This window comes from Scyliorhinus torazame, chromosome 11 (genome assembly GCF_047496885.1).
Source record: "Scyliorhinus torazame isolate Kashiwa2021f chromosome 11, sScyTor2.1, whole genome shotgun sequence".
Lineage (NCBI taxonomy): Eukaryota > Metazoa > Chordata > Chondrichthyes > Carcharhiniformes > Scyliorhinidae > Scyliorhinus > Scyliorhinus torazame.
The window spans coordinates 17,880,758-17,897,307 of NC_092717.1; the positions used below are offsets into that span (position 1 = coordinate 17,880,758).

Below are 16,550 nucleotides of genomic sequence, written 5' to 3' on the forward strand. Positions count from 1 at the left end.
GAAGTGAGATTTGAAAGAACACTTTAATATAATTGATGGTCAGTTACTGTGTTTATTCCTCCACTGTGGAACGTTAGCTGTTTTAGATTTTTAATTCAGATACGAGCAATTGCCTATTGCATAGTTTGTAGTGATTCAAAACAGAAATGCCCGAGGGCATTTTAGACTAAAAAGAGTTATAGCACAAGGCATGACATGGAATAACCGGCGATATAATCATGTAATACAGTATAAGGCGAGTGAATAAAAATTTAAGTTGCATGCTGCCCAATTCACCGTACATTTTAATACAAAGTGATTATGGGTGAGTTCTGGAGCAAAACCCAACTTTGGCAGTTTGGCTGATGGAATGCCTCAGAGACTGAAAGGAATTATTTTGGTATCTGACTGCATTTGTTTTAATGAAATAAAACAAGCACAATACAGATAACATATTAAACAGCTTACTCTACAAAAACTTAGCAGTTCAAATTCTGTCAGCTGGTTTTTAAAGAGAGAATATTATTGATCAGGAAGTGAACTCTACTCTGCAATCTAATCAAAAGGTTCAGGGGAGATCATTTGTGTAGCGCCTTTCTTGGCTGGAGAAGGTCCCTAACCACTTCTCGGCCAATCAGTTACTTTTCAAGTGTTGTAATGTGGGAAATGCGGCAACCAATTTTCACACAGCCAGGTCTCACAATGTCACAGTGACCATATAATCTGTTTAAGAACATACAGTGCAGAAGGAGGCCATTCGGCCCATCAAGTCTGCACTGACCCACTGAAGCCCTCACTTCCACCCTATCCCCGTAACCCAATAACCCCTCCTAACCTTTTTGGTCACTAAGGGCAATTTATCATGGCCAATCCACCTAACCTGCACATCTTTGGACTGTGGGAGGAAACCGGAGCACCCAGAGGAAACCCACGCAGACACGGGGAGAACGTGCAGACTCCGCACAGACAGTGACCCAGCAGGGAATCGAACCTGGGACCCTGGCGCTGTGAAGCCACAGTGCTAACCACTTGTGCTACCGTGCTGCCCTTTATGATGTTGATTAAAGGATTAATATTGTTCAAGGCACGAGGCAGAGTTCCCTCTGCTCTTCTGCAAAGCAGTGCCGTTCGATCCTTTATGTCCGCCCCAGAGAGCACACCACCTTCAGTTTAACGTATCGTCCGAAAGACGGCACCACCGACAGTGCAGCACTCCCTCCGTATTACACTGGAATGGGACTCAAAGCCACAATTTGCTGACTCCAAGGTGAGAGGGCTACCCAACTGCACCGTGACAGTGAAACTCGGCAATTTTAATAGTTCTCTAAACCCTCAAGATTAAATTACAACCATAAATTCATTTTCAGGTGACATTTTGGAAAAATAATATGCCGACTTCTTCCCGTGTGGAGGTTTGGGCCATTTCTGAGAGGCTACAAGTTGAGTTGTGGAAGAGTACACTGCCAGAAAGGATATCACAGCCAAATCCAACCCTACTCTAATCTGGGGCGGGATTCTCCGATATCGGCGCGATGTCCGCCGACCAGTGCCAAAAACGGCGTGAATCAGTCCGGCATCGCGCCGCCCCAAAGGTGCGGAAGTCTCCGCATCTTGAGGGGCAGAGTCCTTACCTTGAGGGGCTAGGCCCGCGCCGGACTGATTTCCGCCCCGCCAGCTGGCGGGAAAGGCCTTTGGTGCCCCGCCAGCTGGCGCAAAACTGACATTGCCGGACGGCGCATGCGCGGGAGCGTCAGCGGCCGCTCACGGCATCCCCGCGCATGCGCAGTGGAGGGGGGTCTCTTCCGCCTCCGCCATGGTGGAGACCGGGGTAGAGGGGTCAATTACTAGGGGGAACAGGTTTAAGGTACAAGGGGCAAGATTTAGAGGAGATGCACGAGGCAATTTTTTACACAGAGGGTAGTGGGTGCCTGAAACCCGTTACCGGAGGAGGTGGTGGAAGCAAGGACGATAGTGACATTTAAGGGGCATCTTGACAAATACATGAATAGGATGGGAATAGAGGGATACGGACCCAGGAAATGTAGAAGATTTTAGTTTAGACGGGCAGCATGGTCGGCACAGGCTTGGAGGGCCGAAGGGCCTGTTCCTTCACCTGAGGAAGGAGCAGCATTCCGAAAGCTAGTGACATCGAAACAAACCTGTTGGACTTTAACCTGGTGTTGTAAGACTTCGTACTGTACTTTTCTCTGTTCTTTGTTCTTGTTTGTTCTTTGTTCTTTGTTTATGCCTGGTCCCTCAATCAGGCACTGAGCACCTTTGAAGAAAGCCCCTACCACCCCATCCGGGAGCCTGCAAGCAACCCCACGTAAGTTTGCTCACCATGCCCGCCGCATGGTGATGCCCCACGACCACCACAGGGTGGATACCAGCAGTGGCAGGATGAAGCCCTTGTGTGGCCATTAATTATCCAATAACGGGCATCAGTTGGTGGCTGGGTGTGAAGGTCATCTCCCTGGGCCTACCCGCCACAGACTTAATCGGGGGGGTGGTGTGAACGCGTGGGGTCCACACATATCCTCCCTCCTGACTGAGTGGCCCCCTGTCAACAAAGTCGCCAGGTGGGAGGGCATTAAGTTACACCCACTGGCTGTTCAGAAATGCAAGCTGATGACCCCTTCTACACACTGAGTAGGAAAAGTTAATGGCTTAAACAGAAAATAAAAGAAAGGAGGAATGGGGAAAACATGTAAGAATGCCATGAGTTCATTTTAGACTTGGCAATGCGTGGGATGATTCAGGAGGAAGAGCCAGCACCAAAAAGAATCCCATGGAACCTGTTCCCGCAAGAAATTACTTTCATCGGATTTCAGTGGAGAACTGTCCCCATTTCTAGCCTGACCACCCTGTGACCTGAATGTGGTGGGAACCGTGCACTGTCCCGTTCTTTCCCCCCTGAGACATTCTTGTTCGACAAAGTGAACACAGTGCGCCCAAAGGTTGCACAATCAGACTTTTGGGAATGCGCCTGGCCAGAGTCTGCACTGCAACTAGGAGCAAGAGGAAGCCTTTCAGGCGCTTGATCCTGCCCCACCATTTGATGAGACCCTGGGCAACACTTATCTGTTCACCTGTCTTTGCTCCATTAGTCTTAATGTCGCTGCCCGACGAGAATCTTTATCAATCTCGGTGTTGAAAGTTTGAATTGATCCTGCAGCCACAAAAGAATTCTAAGGGAAGTGAGGTCCAGATTCGCACTCGCCCACTGGGAAGCACATCCACAAATTAAACCATTGGAGGAGTGTATCAGCTAAAAGATTTTAACCTAAACTTGTCTGCTACAAGGTTTTAACATGATTCCTGATTAAATTGCTGCCAGTTTATTACATGCTAGGACACATGCTGAACAGATTAAAGTGTCTTCCTGTGACTTTCACTTTTAATTTCAACCCTTTAAGAATTAAACTGGATACACTTCTTTAAAACGTGCATGCATTATTAATCGAGAGAGATCTGCAAGCATTATTCTCTTTACACTTCCTTTCTGCTTCCATTGTGAGTCGGCCGCAGCACTCACACCTGCAAGAGATAAGGGGCTGGATCCTCCAAAAATGGGGCTCTGCCCCCACGCCAGCGTCAAAACGCTGGCGTTTCACTCTGGACTTTCCTTAAGAAAGTCCTGAGTGATTCTCCTACCTGCAGGGGGCTGGCAGGGCCCCGGAGTGCTTCTCGCAGCTGTGGCTGCGGATACGAGGCCCTGCACTTCCGGTCAGGAGTCCGCGCATGGGGCCGCTCCATGCGACATGGACCCTGATGCAAGAAGTAGGCCGCCCCCGAGATCGTGCGCACCTGTGGGTTGATGACGCCCTCGCTTGCCTCGCCGTCCATGAGGCCCCTCCTGGTGATCGATCCCCCCCGCCCCCACCAGGGCGGCCGCACGCTGAGTCCGCAGCCGCCAGGTGGCGTTCCCGACGGCCGACAGGTGGTTCGAACCACGGCGTCGGGAACTCAGCCGATTTCACTCGGAGAATCGCGGGAGGGCGCGCTCTGTCGATGTTCCGCGCTACCGTAGTTCGCGTGCGATTCACCGAGGACCGATTTGCCGACCATTCTCCGCCCCCCGCACCGAACGCGATGTCGGCGCGCAGAGTCGGAGAATCCTGCCCAAGCTTCTGGGTTTATGCCACACTCAACACAAGTTTGGGCGTCATTCTCCGACCCCCCGCTGGGTCGGAGAATCGCCGGGGGCTGCCGTGAATCCCGCCCCCGCCAGTTGCCGAAGTCTCCGGCACCGGATATTCGGCGGGGGCGGGAATCGGGCCGCGCCGGTTGGCGGGCCCCCCCGCTCGATTCTCCAGCCCGGATGGGCCGAAGTCACGCCGATAAATTGCCTGTCCCACCGGCGTGGATTAAACCACCTTTTGAATGGCGGGACAAGGCGGTGTGGGCGGGGTCCGGGGTCCTGGGGGGGGCGCGGGGCGATCTGACCCCGGGGGGTGCCCCCACGGTGGCCTGGCTCGCGATCGGGGCCCACCGATCCGCGGGCGGGCCTGTGCCGTGGGGGCACTCTTTCCCTTCCGCCTCCACCACGGTCTCCACCATGGCAGAGGCGGAACAGACTCCCTCCACTGCGCATGCGTGGGAAACTGTCAGCGGCCGCTGACGCTCCCGCGCATGCGCCGTCCGGAGATGTCATTTCCACTCCAGCTGGCGGGGCACCAAAGGCCTTTTCCGCCAGCTGGCGGGGCGGAAATTCCTCTGGCGTCGGCCTAGCCCCTCAATGTTGGGGCTCAGCCCCCAAAGATGCGGAGCATTCCGCGCCTTTGGGGCGGCGCGATGCCCGTCTGATTGGCGCTGTTTTGGGCGCCAGTCAGCGGACATCGCGCCGTTTCGGGAGAATTTCGCCCAAGATCACCACTCACACTGCAACATGGTAGTGAGGGGTACCACACTTTTGGAGGTACTGTTTCTCAGATGAAACCTTAACCTGTTTTAGTTGGATGGGGAAAAAAAATCCCACTGACCTAACTTGAAAAGGAACAGGGGAGTAATCCCACTATTTATCCCTCTATCTGGTCATTATCACATTGCTGTGTCTGGGAGCTTACTGTGCGCAGGTTGACTACATTTCCGACATGACTGCACTTCAGAACAGTACTTCATTGGCTGCAAAGCACTTTGATCTGTCCTGTGGTTGTGAAAGGCGCTATAGAAATGTAAGCCTTTCTCTTACTGAAGAATGGAAGATAACATTAGAAATTACACAGATTAACATACAATTTACAAGAAACCATTGGGCCCAACAGATCTATACTGGTGTCCCACAGGTATATTCACACTCTACTTCACCTCATACCATCAGCATATGTCCTTCTGTGTCTTTGTCCCTCATTTACTCATCTAGCCTCCCCTTAAATGCATCTTCACTATTCGCCTGAACTACTTGTGCAAGTTCCACATTCTTCGGGTGAAGAAAATTCCCGTTGACTTAAGATGAACTTTGTATTAAGTCCAGGATGCAATAGACATCACATAGTTTAATTGCTGTAACTTCTTTTTATAAATTTAGAGCATCCAATTTTCTTTTTCCAATTAAGGGGCCTGCCACCCTGCACCTCTTTTGGGTTGTGGGGGTGAGACCCACGCAGACTTGGGGAGAATGTGCAAACTCCACACGGACAGGGACCCAGAGCTGGGATCAAACCTGAGACCTGGGTGCCATGAAGTAGCTGTGCTAACCACTGGGCCACTATGCCGCCCATAATTGCTGTGATTGTCGGCTTTGCAAATAAACCATACTAGGACCCTTTAGGTGATGCCAACTACTATTTGTTTATCAGTTGAATTGGTTCATGGTGCCCCGGGTAGGAGCATGGGGCCTTATGCTGGTGAATAAAGTTAATGTTGTGAAATGCACAATATATCATGGTGACGGTGATGATGTTACAGTTCACTCAGGGAGTCTGGATTGCCATGGCAACATGCATATTTTTACATGTGTGTCTTAGTTTGGAGCTATGGATAGTGACTGCAGCATCTCCAACATTTTTTTGCATCACATGGCTGACCAGACATTCCTCCCACTCTTGCCACCTGCCATTGGAGTGCGTTGGGAGGATTTGCAGGTTGCTAATCAACCTATTTGGCCACATTACAAACACACCTTCCTTGGCCGTAAAGCCCTGGACTGGGACTTGAACCCGGAGCTTTTGGCTCAGAGGCTACTCACTGCACCAAAAGACTGTCTCAAATGACAACATGCGCAATGGAAAATAGCTGAGTTCGTTGGGGGAGAGAAATGACACATCTTTCCCCCCTTTTTCAAGCTTAAAATGCTCTCAAACATGACGGGTTTTTCTGTCATGTTGCATGCCCAAATGGCAGCAGACGTGTGCTTGATGCCATTTTGGGTCAGGTGCTCATTAGATACTCCTGGCAGCCCTCTGAAACCTAAGAGAGGCCTTAGCTCACTCGGCCAGATGACTGGTTTGCGATGCAGAGCAAAGCCAGCAGCGCCGGTTGAATTTCCCGTACCGGCTGACGTTATTCATGGAGGCTCGCCTTCTAAACCTTGCCCCTCGCCTGAGGTGTGGTGACCCTCAGGTTAAATCATCACCAGTCAGCTCTCCCCCTCAAAGGGGAAAGCAACATGTGGTCACTTGGGACTATGGCGACTTTACTGGAGAGAGGCCCTTTAAAAGACCCAGAGACACCCCTTCACCTCCTGGCTCGTGACTGCTGCCAGGAACCTGGGCACAAACATGGAGCATCTTTGTAATGCGAGCTGTGCAAGAACTGGAGTTGCAATAGAGTGAGATTCTTGGCACTTTAAAGGTTTTTGTTGTCTGGACAGTTCTGAAGGAGCCCTTGGGTTTGGCCACATAATCGAGTGTCCGCACTGACCATCTTGCTGCCCAAAACAGGCCTGAATCAATTTCCTTCCCGTTGCATATTAAGAGAGTGTAAGGTATTGGTTGCGTGGCATGAGCAAGCGAAACATTTTGTCTCGCGTCATATAATCTGTGTAAAAATGGTGCAGCAGTGCAGATGCTGCCCACAAATTCCTCTAAGTTTGTAACAGCTTTGTGTGTAACTAACTGTATAATTAAGCAGAGATTTCTGGATTGTAGAACTACCCGCTGTCCCTGTAAAATTGTTAACATGCCAGCGACTAGCTGTGAACTGAAAAGCACACAGAAATTGTTTTGTGAAACACTGATTGGTGTATCTTGCTTTTCAGCGCCTGGCTTACAGTACAGATACTCCAATAGCAGATGCAGCCAAGCTTTACTGGCTGTTTTACAGAACGCAACATTCTGGGAGACCTGGCATACTGATTACAGTCATCTTGTACACTGTGACGTTCATTAGCTCCATTACCATACTCTGTTTCTATTTCCTAAGGTAAGAACTACTTCAGTAACTTGTCAAACACTTTTTTTTAAAAAAGGAGGTGGGGGGATTGTGGGCTTTTCAATTGTGCTTAACTCACTTGTACTCTCTCTCCCCCCCCCCCCCCCCCCCCCCAAAACCGCGGAGGTTCAGTGAGAGCTGAAAGCATCTGGAAGGGGTGAGAAAAATAGGCTGCAGAGTTCCCCGTAATCTCAGAAGCTTGTGGTGTTATTTACAGGGCGACATTGGGTTGAACTCTGCACAAGCGTTGGCGTCTATCAATGTATTTTTTAAAATCCTGTGGTAGGCACAGATAATTTGCTAATATACCAACATACGCTGATATTTCTACAGTCTGTACTTCAACAGAAGGTTGGGTTCACATGTAAGGGGAGAAATCTGTCAAAGTGCTTTGCACTGCTCTAAGCTGAAAGGCTGTCTGGCCTATCAAGCTGGTACTTTGTGGCTTCTGTTGAATATGACTCCTCCAAAGTGCCTTTTCTGTCTTTCCACCAGTATTATGATCTTGTTCCTTGCTACATAGCATTACATCGGATTTACCGCACAGAAACAGACCATTCGGCCCAACAAACCAGTGCAGATGTTTATGCTGCACGTGTGCCGCTTTCCATTGTATTTCATTTAACCTTATCTGTGGGTGGAATTTATTGTCCTCCCCCAGGGGATGTTTTGTGGTGGGGAGGGCATTTAATAGGGCAGGGAGAATGGCGTAAGAGGACCCTGCCACCTTCCTGCCACTGTCCTGATTAAGCCTGTGACGGGACGGCCTCCTTAGTCCAGTACCAATTGAAGATTTTTACGTGGGCAAATAATGGACGTAGAAAGCAGAGGAGCAGGCGGAGGCCATTCGGCCCTTCAAGCCTGCTGACCTCATCAGGGATGGCACCACGGGTAGCACTGATGCTTCACAGAGGCAGGGACTCGGGTTTGATTCCGGCCTTCGGTGATTGTCTGTGTGGAGTTAGCAGATTCTCCCCTTATCTGCGTGAGTTTCCTTCGGGTGCTCCGCTTTCCCCCCATGGTCCATAGATGTGGATTAGGTGGATTGGCCATGCTTAATTGCTCCTTAGTGTCAAAAGGTTAGGTGGGTTTACTGGGGATAGGGTGGGGGAGGGGGCCTAGGTAGACGATAGGTGCAGACTCGATGGGCCGAATGGCCTCATTCTGCACTTGTAGGGATTCTATTCTATGATCTTGCCACTGCTGGTATTCAACCAATAATGGGCAGAGGGAGTAGGGGGGTGGGCGGGGAGAGTGCTCGCCTTGCAGGAAACGCAACAAACCAACCCTGCTGAAATTGCTTGCGACTTTCTGAAGGGGATGGGGGAGTAGATGGGGTGCCGTGTCCAAAAACACTCAGTGCGTCTTCAAGGAACCCAATATCAGGAAGTGTGGGGGGGGGGGGGGGGGGGGCACTGAGAGTCACCCTGTGTGCCCTCGCTGTTGACTCACTTCCTTCCTTCCCACGACCCCGATTCAGAGCATACCCCTCCCACCATCACTCAGTGTGGACAACCATATGGCTGGGTGGGTGTATTACCGACAGCAGCCACCACCCCCCCCCAGTGGCACTACCGAGCAGCGAAGAGTTGCCAACCTCTGATTGGTCAGCAGCGGATTGGGCTTCTGTCCCTGATGTCCTTGACCCCAGTGAAATCTCACCCGACCTAGTTAAGTGCCTGATTGGTACTTAATGCAGCGAGTCGTCCTGAAAAGCCAGTGGGCAAGATCCCTGTCGCCTCCAGTAATACTGCCTTGCATACACTTCTACTTTATTCCCCCTTCTATACCCATCCAGCTTTCACTTCAATGCAACAGTGTTATTTTCCATAACGACTTCTTGTTATTAATATGCTGGTGGCACTCCACTAGTTACAACCTGCCAACTTGAAAATGCCCAGTTTATCCTACTTCCTGTGCATTCAGGGTGATCCAACGGCCCTTATTTTATGTTATTGTCCCATAACTAAGTCCACTGCCTGGGTTGCGTGCACCTGGAATGCTGTTTTTCATGTCATTTAGACCTTTAAATCTTGTGCATGTGCAGTAACTCCTCTCATCTCATTTTCGCCCTCCCACAGCTCTGGCAGGAATCTCCCCGCCCACCCATCCACGGCTACTTACACAGTCCTGGCACAGCCCCCCCCCCCACCATCACCACCACCCTTCCACCGCTGACCATCCCGGTCTCTAGGCTCCCCCATGCCAGAGTGTCCATCAACCAATCTTCCACCCAACACTAATATTTTACCCCCCAACTCCACAAGATAAACCTCTGCTCAGCACCTGATCAAATACCTTTTGGAAATCCGCGTGTGTTGCATCCACTTGTTCCCCTTTATCTACCCGACCAGTAACATCCTCTAAGAGAACACTCAATAGATTTAACAAACACGATTTGCCTACTATAATACCATGAGGACCCTGTTTGACTGCACTGTCATTTTCTAAATGTATTGTCCTTCTTAATAGTAGATTCCTGCGTTTTCTGAATGGCTAATGTCAGGCTAGTTCATGGCCTGTGGATGTCTGCTTTCTCTCTCCATGCTTGCTTAGCAGTCTTACATTTGCCAACACCCTCCTAGACTCAAGGAAAATCGGGTAAATCATAACCAGCGCACCCATTATCTCGGCAGTGACCGCTTTCAGAACCCTCGGATGTAGACCGTCAGGTGCTGCGGATTTGTCGACTTTCAGATCCCTCTAGTTTCCCTCATGTTTTTATCTCTGCCGCTATCAATTACTTTCATTGCTTCCCTCTCTTACAAGCCCCTCTGCAACGTGGCGGAAAAAGGCCAAGCTGAGTTTTTTGTTGTTGAAATCATCCTGGAATTCCACACTTTCGCACTTCTGCTTCAGTCTGCAACACTTTATCACCTGTTTGATGTTTCAGGCTCAGCTTCCCCATGATCGATGCCTCCCAGAACCGCCACTGATTGATGGTTTTGTGCACCCCTGACATCCCTTTCTCCTCCACCCCCAGTTCTCTGAGCTTTGCCTCTGACAACTGATGCCTCCTGCAGCTTTGCCCGTCTCACCACCGGTCGATCTCTCGGTCTCCCCTGGCTACCTACGATTGATGACTGTGCCATGTTGCAAGGAAAGCCACCTTCTTTCCCTTTGCAGATTTCCTGATTTTTAAAAGGGGTTTTTAATCACGTAACTGTTTTAAAATAAAATATGGGGTCATAAATTTAGTTGAGGTTAGAGTTCAATCCAATGTTGGACGCTAAAATGATTGAAAAACAGAACAATGTATTGAATTTTCCTGTAAAAATCCAAGGATACACTTTGTCTGGGCCTCTTCCAGTGAAAGGTTTAAATTGTATGTTTAGCTATTTAAAGATTCTTGGCAAAGTTCCCTTCCGTGATCCTGCTCAAAATTAGTTGGGATTCCAGTGGGAATGAAAGCTAAGTTTGAGAATGGGCGGCACGGTGGCACAGTGGTTAGCACTGTTGCTTCACAGCACCAGGGACCCGGGTTCGATTCCCGGCTTGGGTCACTGCCTGTGCGGAGCCTGCACGTCCTCCCCGTGTCTGCGTGGGTTTCCTCCGGGCGCTGCGGTTTCTTCCCACAAGTCCCGAAAGACGTGCTGTTAGGTGAATTGGACATTCTGAATTCTCCCTCAGTGTACCCGAACAGGAAAGTGTGGCGACAAGGAGATTTTCACAGTAATTTAATTGCAGTGTTATTGTAAGCCTACTTGTGACACTACTAAAGATTAAGAATAAAGTTAGGGGCAGCACGATGGCACAGTGGTTAGCACTGCTGCCTCACGGCGCCGAGGTCCCAGGTTCTATCCCGGCTCTGGGTCACTTCCGTGTGGAGTTTGCACATTCTCCCCGTGTTTGCGTGGGTTTAATCCCCACAACTCAAAGATGTGCAGGGTAGGTGGATTGGCTACGCTATATTGCCCCTTAATTGGACAAAAATAATTGGGTACTCTAAATTAAAAAAAAAAGAATAAAGTTAGTTCCCTGACTGAGTTATCCCTTCCTCACCTACTGCCTCCCCTCCGCCAGTACTCCTGTCAGGATTGCCTTCATTCCGTCTCTCCACCTCCAACCAATCGCTGATATTTTCCAACTAACAAATGAAAATGCTAAAATAAAATCAGAACACACTTTTTGTTTGAATGCCTTTATGATTTGTAACCTTGCTTTTGTTGACAGCTGTGTCCAGGAAATTAACCTTTAATTCCTGAAGATGGTGGTTGTTTAACTCAGTTGGTTGAGCAGCTGGTTCGTGATGCAAAGCGATGCCACCAGCAAGGGTTCAATTCCCATATTGGCTGAAGTTATTTATGAAGGCCCCGCCTTCTCAAACCTGCTCTTCGTCTGAGGTGTGGTGACCTCGGGTTAAATCACTGCCAGTTTGCTCTCTCTCAAAGTGGAGGACAGCATGTTGTCCTCTGGAACTGTGATGACGTTTACATATAAAGGGCGGCACAGTGCCATAGTGGTTAGCACTGCTGTCTCACAGTGGCAGGGACCCGGGTTCAGTTCCGGCCTTTGGTGACTGTGTAGAGTTTGCGCATTCTCCCCGTGTCTGCGTGGGTTTCCTCCGGGTGCCCCTGTTTCCTTCCGCAGTCCAAAGATGTGCAGGTTAGGTGGATTGGTTGTGTAAATTGCCCATTAGTGTCCAAATATGTGTAGGTTAGGTGGATTTATGGAGATAGGGCAGGGGATTGGGCCTAGGTAGGATGCTCTTTCAGACTTGGTGGGCTGAATGGCCTCCTTCTGCAATGTAGGGATTCGATGGAATTCTGGAGAGTTGGCACCCTGGGCGGGATTCTTACCCGGCAGGACCTCGGCGTTCATCCTGTGGGGGGCAGCCCGGTGTGGCGAGGGAGGGTCCGAGCCCAGGGGGGCCTCGACCTTGGCCTGGCCCGCAATTGGGGCCTACCGTTCGGCGGGTAGGCTTCTCCTGGTGGGGGCCTCTTTTACTCCACGCCGGGCCCCTGTAGCTCTATGCCCTGTCGCGTCGGGGCTGGCGCGGAGAAGGCAATTAGTGCGCATGCGCGGGTTCGCGCCGGTCGTAACACGCATGCGCGAAATCGCTCCGGCTGCAGCGCCCATACGCAAACCCTTGGCACCCGTTTGTCGCCGGTATCGGCAACTGGAGCTGCATGAGTCACTCCAGTGCTGAGCTGGCCCCCTGTGAGGCGCTGGGTCGCCGATCCTGGGGGCCTGTTGACGCCGTCGTAAAATGCGACCGCGTTTACGACGGCGTCAATACTTAGCCTCAGGATCAGAGAATCCCGCCCATCTCTCGCTAAAGGCCCTGCTGGCCCATCTCCAGGAACGATTTCTAGAAAAAGGCTCTGCTTTTCTCAATCCTTTTCCACGGTATTTTATTTCTTAAGTCTGTGATAATGATTCAGGGCAGGGAAAGATTGTGTTTACAGAAAGCAAATCCTACTTCAACATTCAACAGTTGCTAGTCTGCCGTGCAGGGCTTAAAGCTTGAGGGGCGCCATTTCACATCAAGCATGGTTGACCAGGAGTCTTTCCCGCTCTTACCGCCAGTAATTGGTGTGTTTGGAAGGATTTGCAGGTTGACGCATTCAACCCGCCTGACCACGTCATCAACGCACCTTCCTTGGTATATGAGTCCTGGGGTGTGGACGCACACCCACTGCGCCACAAAACCTCCTCCTACCCATTTGGACATTTCTTACTGAAGCAATAATAAGGGAAAGATCATTTATATTTGCCTAGGGGCTGAATTATTGTAAAAAAAAATAATCTGACTTGATTGCATAGAATGTACAGTGCCGAAGGAGGCCTTGCAGCCCATCGAGTCTGCACCGGCCCTTGGAAAGATCATCCCTACCTAAGCCCACACCTCCACCCTATCCAGGTAACCCAGTAACCCCACCTAACATCTTTGGGCTGTGGGAGGAAACCGTAGCACCCGGAGAAAACCCACGCACACACGGGGAGGATGTGCAGACTCCGCACAGATAGTGACCCAAACTGGGAATCGAACCTTGGACCCTGGAGCTGTGAAACAACTGTGCTAACCACTGTGCTACTGTGAGGCCCACTGCTATCGTGCCGTCCATGGTTCTTATCTTTTATTCAGTTGCGCTAGTATGCTCGCCAGTCCCTTTACATCTTGCTGAACCTTTCGCATTCTCCTTGTACGTTTGGTATGCCATCTCTCGATGTCCCAAGTCACTCAGCAGATGACTCAGTAAGGAGATTTTCTGTCATTTGTGTTGCTAAATTGTGTGTATTTCCCCAGGAGTGTGCAACTAAATTAGTCCATTAGGCCTGGATTTGCATGCCCAGATGCCTGTGTTATTATGAACATGGTTAGGGGTTGTCTCCTTGTGAGCAAGCAATTACAAACCACTCAGCTCTCCTCCTTTCCTTTCTAGCCATTTGCTTCTGGCCTGTAAATACGAGTACGGAGTGCAGAGCTTTACAAGTCCCTAGTTAGTCCCTTTAGCCAGAGGCATTTGCAGGTAAACGTGAGATTAGAGCCAAGGTAAAAGATAGAATTTCACAGTATCTATGTTGGCAGTGTTAAAAAAAGAAATACTGAATCTATGACGGTGCATTTAACACTTCCCTTGACCTTAGTGCCATGTGAGATGTTAACCCTGCCAGTGCATGAATGAATGAGTTTGCATTTATGTAGCACGTTTCCTAACCTCAGGATTTCCAAAGGCAGCTTTCCAAACCATTCACGCACTTTTCAATTGTAGTCAAAAGTTGCAATGTAGGAAATGCAGAAGCCAAGTTGCAAGACAGCAAGATCTAATGAATGAGATTATTTGTTCTACTTTTGGTGTTTCAGTGATACATGTTGATCTGGATATTGCTGGGGACATGTGTCGGACAACCACAACTACGCACTGTCACACTGTGACTGTCTATTCTGGTAGTGACTGTCTATTCTGGTAGTGACTGTCTATTCTAATAGTGACTGTCTATTCTATTAGTGACTGTCTATTCTGGTAGTGACTGTGTATTCTAATAGTGACTGTCTATTCTATTAGTGACTGTCTATTCTAATGGTGACTGTCTATTCTAATAGTGACTGTCTATTCTGGTAGTGACTGTCTATTCTAATAGTGACTGTCTATTCTATTAGTGACTGTCTATTCTAATGGTGACTGTCTATTCTGGTGGTGACTGTCCATTCTAATAGTGACTGTCCATTCTAATAGTGACTGTCTATTCTGGTAGTGACTGTCTATTCTAATAGTGACTGTCTATTCTATTAGTGACTGTCTATTCTAATGGTGACTGTCTATTCTGGTGGTGACTGTCCATTCTAATAGTGACTGTCCATTCTAATAGTGACTGTTCATTCTAATAGTGACTGTCTATTCTGATAGTGACTGTTTATTCTGGTGGTGACTGTCCATTCTAATAGTGACTGTCCATTCTAATAGTGACTGTCTATTCTGATAGTGACTGTCTATTCTGATAGTGACTGTCGATTCTGATAGTGACTGTCTATTCTGGTGGTGACTGTCCATTCTAATAGTGACTGTCCATTCTAATAGTGACTGTCTATTCTGATAGTGACTGTTTATTCTGGTGGTGACTGTCCATTCTAATAGTGACTGTCCATTCTAATAGTGACTGTCTATTCTGATAGTGACTGTCTATTCTCATAGTGACTGTGTATTCTGATAGTGACTGTCTATTCTCATAGTGACTGTCTATTCTGATAGTGACTGTGTATTCTGATAGTGACTGTCTATTCTGATAGTGACTGTCTATTCTGATAGTGACTGTGTATTCTGATAGTGACTGTCTATTCTGGTAGTGACTGTCTATTCTGATAGTGACTGTGTATTCTGATAGTGACTGTCTATTCTGGTAGTGACTGTCTATTCTGATAGTGGACGTGTATTCTGATAGTGACTGTCTATTCTCATAGTGACTGTCTATTCTGGTAATGACTGTCTATTCTCATAGTGACTGTCTATTCTGATAGTGACTGTGTATTCTGATAGTGATTGTCTATTCTGGTAGTGACTGTCTATTCTGATAGTGACTGTGTATTCTGATAGTGACTGTCTATTCTCATAGTGACTGTCTATTCTGGTAGTGACTGTCTATTCTCATAGTGACTGTCTATTCTGATAGTGACTGTGTATTCTGATAGTGACTGTCTATTCTCATAGTGACTGTCTATTCTGGTAGTGACTGTCTATTCTGATAGTGACTGTCTATTCCCATAATGATAGTCTATTCTGATAGTGACTGTGTATTCTGGTAGTGACTGTCTATTCTCATAGTGACTGTCTATTCTGATAGTGGACGTGTATTCTGATAGTGACTGTCTATTCTCATAGTGACTGTCTATTCTGGTAGTGACTGTCTATTCTCATAGTGACTGTCTATTCTGATAGTGACTGTGTATTCTGATAGTGATTGTCTATTCTGGTAGTGACTGTCTATTCTGATAGTGACTGTGTATTCTGATAGTGACTGTCTATTCTCATAGTGACTGTCTATTCTGGTAGTGACTGTCTATTCTCATAGTGACTGTCTATTCTGATAGTGACTGTGTATTCTGATAGTGACTGTCTATTCTCATAGTGACTGTCTATTCTGGTAGTGACTGTCTATTCTGATAGTGACTGTCTATTCCCATAATGATAGTCTATTCTGATAGTGACTGTGTATTCTGGTAGTGACTGTCTATTCTCATAGTGACTGTCTATTCTGATAGTGACTGTGTATTCTGATAGTGACTATCCATTCTCATAGTGACTGTCTATTCTGGTAGTGACTGTCGATTCTCATAGTGACTGTCTATTCTCATAGTGACTGTCTATTCTGGTAGTGACTGTCTATTGTCATAGTGACTGTCTATTCTGGTAGTGACTGTCTATTCTGATAGTGACTGTCTATTCTCATAATGACTGTCTATTCTGATTGTGACTGTCTATTCTCATAATGACAGTCTATTCTTGTAGTGACTGTCTATTCTGATAGTGACTGTGTATTCTCATAGTGACTGTCTATTCTCATAGTGACTGTCTATTCTGGTAGTGACTGTCTATTCTGATAGTGACTGTGTATTCTCATAGTGACTGTCTATTGTCATAGTTACTGTCTATTCTGGTAGTGACTGTCTATTCTCATAGTGACTGTCTATTCTCATAGTGACTGTGTATTCTGATAGTGACTGTCTATTCTCATAGTGACTGTCTATTCTGGTAGTGACT

At 48.2% G+C, this 16,550-nt stretch overlaps 1 protein-coding gene across 1 annotated transcript in view; it reads left to right on the top strand.

Moving 5' to 3' along the window:
• Positions 1 to 16,550, top strand: part of ofcc1 (orofacial cleft 1 candidate 1) — a 210,887-nt gene that overhangs the window by 86,791 nt on the left and 107,546 nt on the right. The window contains exon 9 of the mRNA XM_072468662.1: positions 7,178 to 7,341. Within this exon, the coding sequence (XP_072324763.1) occupies positions 7,178 to 7,341 (164 nt within the window). The remainder of the gene's footprint in view (positions 1 to 7,177; positions 7,342 to 16,550) is intronic.